This window comes from Amphimedon queenslandica, unplaced genomic scaffold, assembly GCF_000090795.2.
Source record: "Amphimedon queenslandica unplaced genomic scaffold, v1.1 AMPQUscaffold_7761_Cont20290, whole genome shotgun sequence".
In the NCBI taxonomy this organism is placed as follows: domain Eukaryota; kingdom Metazoa; phylum Porifera; class Demospongiae; order Haplosclerida; family Niphatidae; genus Amphimedon; species Amphimedon queenslandica.
Window position 1 is genome coordinate 1 of NW_003551957.1, and position 2,209 is coordinate 2,209.

The 2,209-nt window shown below is 37.5% G+C and overlaps 1 protein-coding gene across 1 annotated transcript; it reads right to left on the reverse strand.

Moving 5' to 3' along the window:
* Nucleotides 1-28: 28 nt before the first annotated feature.
* LOC109591591 (uncharacterized) lies at nucleotides 29-1,243 on the reverse strand. The gene is made up of 3 exons (XM_020007298.1): nucleotides 1,161-1,243; nucleotides 784-1,089; nucleotides 29-501 (listed from the first exon to the last, which is right to left on the reverse strand). Exons 1-3 carry the CDS (start codon nucleotides 1,237-1,239, stop codon nucleotides 140-142), a joined length of 747 nt encoding a protein of 248 aa, XP_019862857.1. The 5' UTR covers nucleotides 1,240-1,243; the 3' UTR covers nucleotides 29-139.
* Nucleotides 1,244-2,209: the final 966 nt, after the last annotated feature.

A 2,209-nucleotide genomic window follows, 5' to 3' on the forward strand; every position in this document is an offset into this window, starting at 1 on the left:
TATAATAATAAACAAAGCAGTGTTTTTAATTCTGTCTGTTTATGCTTCACTTTTAAGAACAATGAAAACAGAATATAGAACTGATGAAAGTCAGCAGTTCTAAAAATTGTAACTGGTCACCAATGAATAACAAACTACTTCAAAGAATTTTTGTTTTTTCTTGGGACCAATGTAAGCAAAGGTGACAGTCTGTTAAACACTTACCTATTGCAGTAATGGTGACATTAAGAGTCTGAGATTGTCCTATTCCAGCACAATTACTAGCAGCAACAGTGATCGTGTACGTAACACCGTATTGTAGATTAGTAATGGTAAGAGATTCAGTGTTATTACCGGTAGTCATACACTGCCCAGGACAAGATGATTGAAGTGATGGTGATATTGTGACCCTGTACTGATCTATTGCTACACCTCCCAGTGATGTAGGGGTAGTCCAGTTCAATACAACACTATCATATGTTGTAGTAGTATTAATGAAATTCAGTGGTTGACTAGGAATTGCTATATGGGGAGAGATCAGAGATAGTAACAGATTAGATCAGAGGGCAGTCAAGTTATTACAAATGAAGGTATATGGAGGGACTAATGACTGAAAGTTTGGGTTTAGGCTAAATCATCTACGCATTAAAGTTTCCGCTGATGTGGGTTTTTAGGCACGTATATATATATATATAGGCTGTAATTCTACAAACTAGATAGCTGTACAATGCTAATGCTTTCAGTATCATTTAAATGATTCAGTCCATGAGGACCAAGCGTGTCAATTTATTATCATTAACTTACTAGCTAGTAAAATAACAGCAGTATCAGTCATCCCCCCAGCAGAAAAGCTATCCCCACAAATAACAGTCGATCCATTATTAGAGCTCGTTGCATTTATAACTGCAGTGGATTCCAATGTGCTCCCTAATTTTGAGATCAATCTTACAGTGAAGCTGCCCACAGAGTGAGGTACATTGAGACTACTGCTTGTGCTGTAGGCTTGATTGCCTCCTGAGGTCCACACTAGCTGGCCAGTATCAGTTGTACATCTAATCACTGCGTTTGTATTAGGACAAGCATAGTCATCATAATCCGTAACAAGGGTTACTGCAGTGGAGGAGAACACAGGGAAAAGAAATGGAGAGCTGAATAATATAAAACATTCAAGTATAATTTACCTGCTCCAGTTACTGTACTGGACAGACAAGCAAGACAGAGGAGGAAAGAAAGAGCAGAGCCAGAGAGAGAGTAAAGCATGATTAGATCCAATGAATGATGTCAATTTCTACAAGCCGCTCCCACAAAAAGCTAATTAGCGCACTTGCTGACTCAGAAAAGGGTGTTACAAATTTACAATGAACTTTGTACTAAAGAAAACACTGTCCCTCCTCTGTCTCTTGATCTAGTTCCTGAGCTCCTCAGCTATGAGGATCTTATCATTCTTTCGTGTCCTCCTGTTGCTGTTTCTCTCTTGTTTTGTTGCTATTGTCAGTCCAACAGGTATCTTAAAGGGTCTGGGAGTAGAGTAGTAGTAGACACATTCTTTGCATGCATGATCTAGCTGCAGTGACAGCTGTATAGGTATGAAATGATGCATAAATTGTATTTGCTAATGGAAAATCTATTATTTAAATCTGAAGCTAACTTGCTTTTGTCTTCTCTCCTCCCTCTATTTTCTAGTAATCCTTACACAGAATGTCACTAATACTGTAGAAGACAGCATTACCGTTTTCCCTGGGATTACAATACAAATAACATGTGTAATTACTGGTTCTGACTTTATACAGTGGGTAGGTGATGGTGGTACTCCAATTATCAACAATGGTTCTCAGCAAGCTGCTACACTTGGTGATTTTAGTTTGATGCTTTTAAATATCAATGAATCATCAATATCGTCAACAGCAACGGCAGTTTCTTCATCCAATACTTCATTAACTTGTAGTGATAATGATGGTAACATTGAAACCATTGATATATATATTAAACCAGTTGATCCACAAGGTAAGTAGAAGCATTAAAGCATCAATTAGTGTTATTTGTTATTTTTTCTTATTTTATAGTTTATATGATACAGAATGTCACTAGTAATTCCAGTAATATAACAATATGTCCTAATGACCCCATTACCTTTAGTTGCCACTCCACTACTGGTATATTGGTCTGGGAACTGGACGATGGACAAAGCATTTCTCTGACTAGCTTTGGAGAGATGAAAACCTTAGGAGAC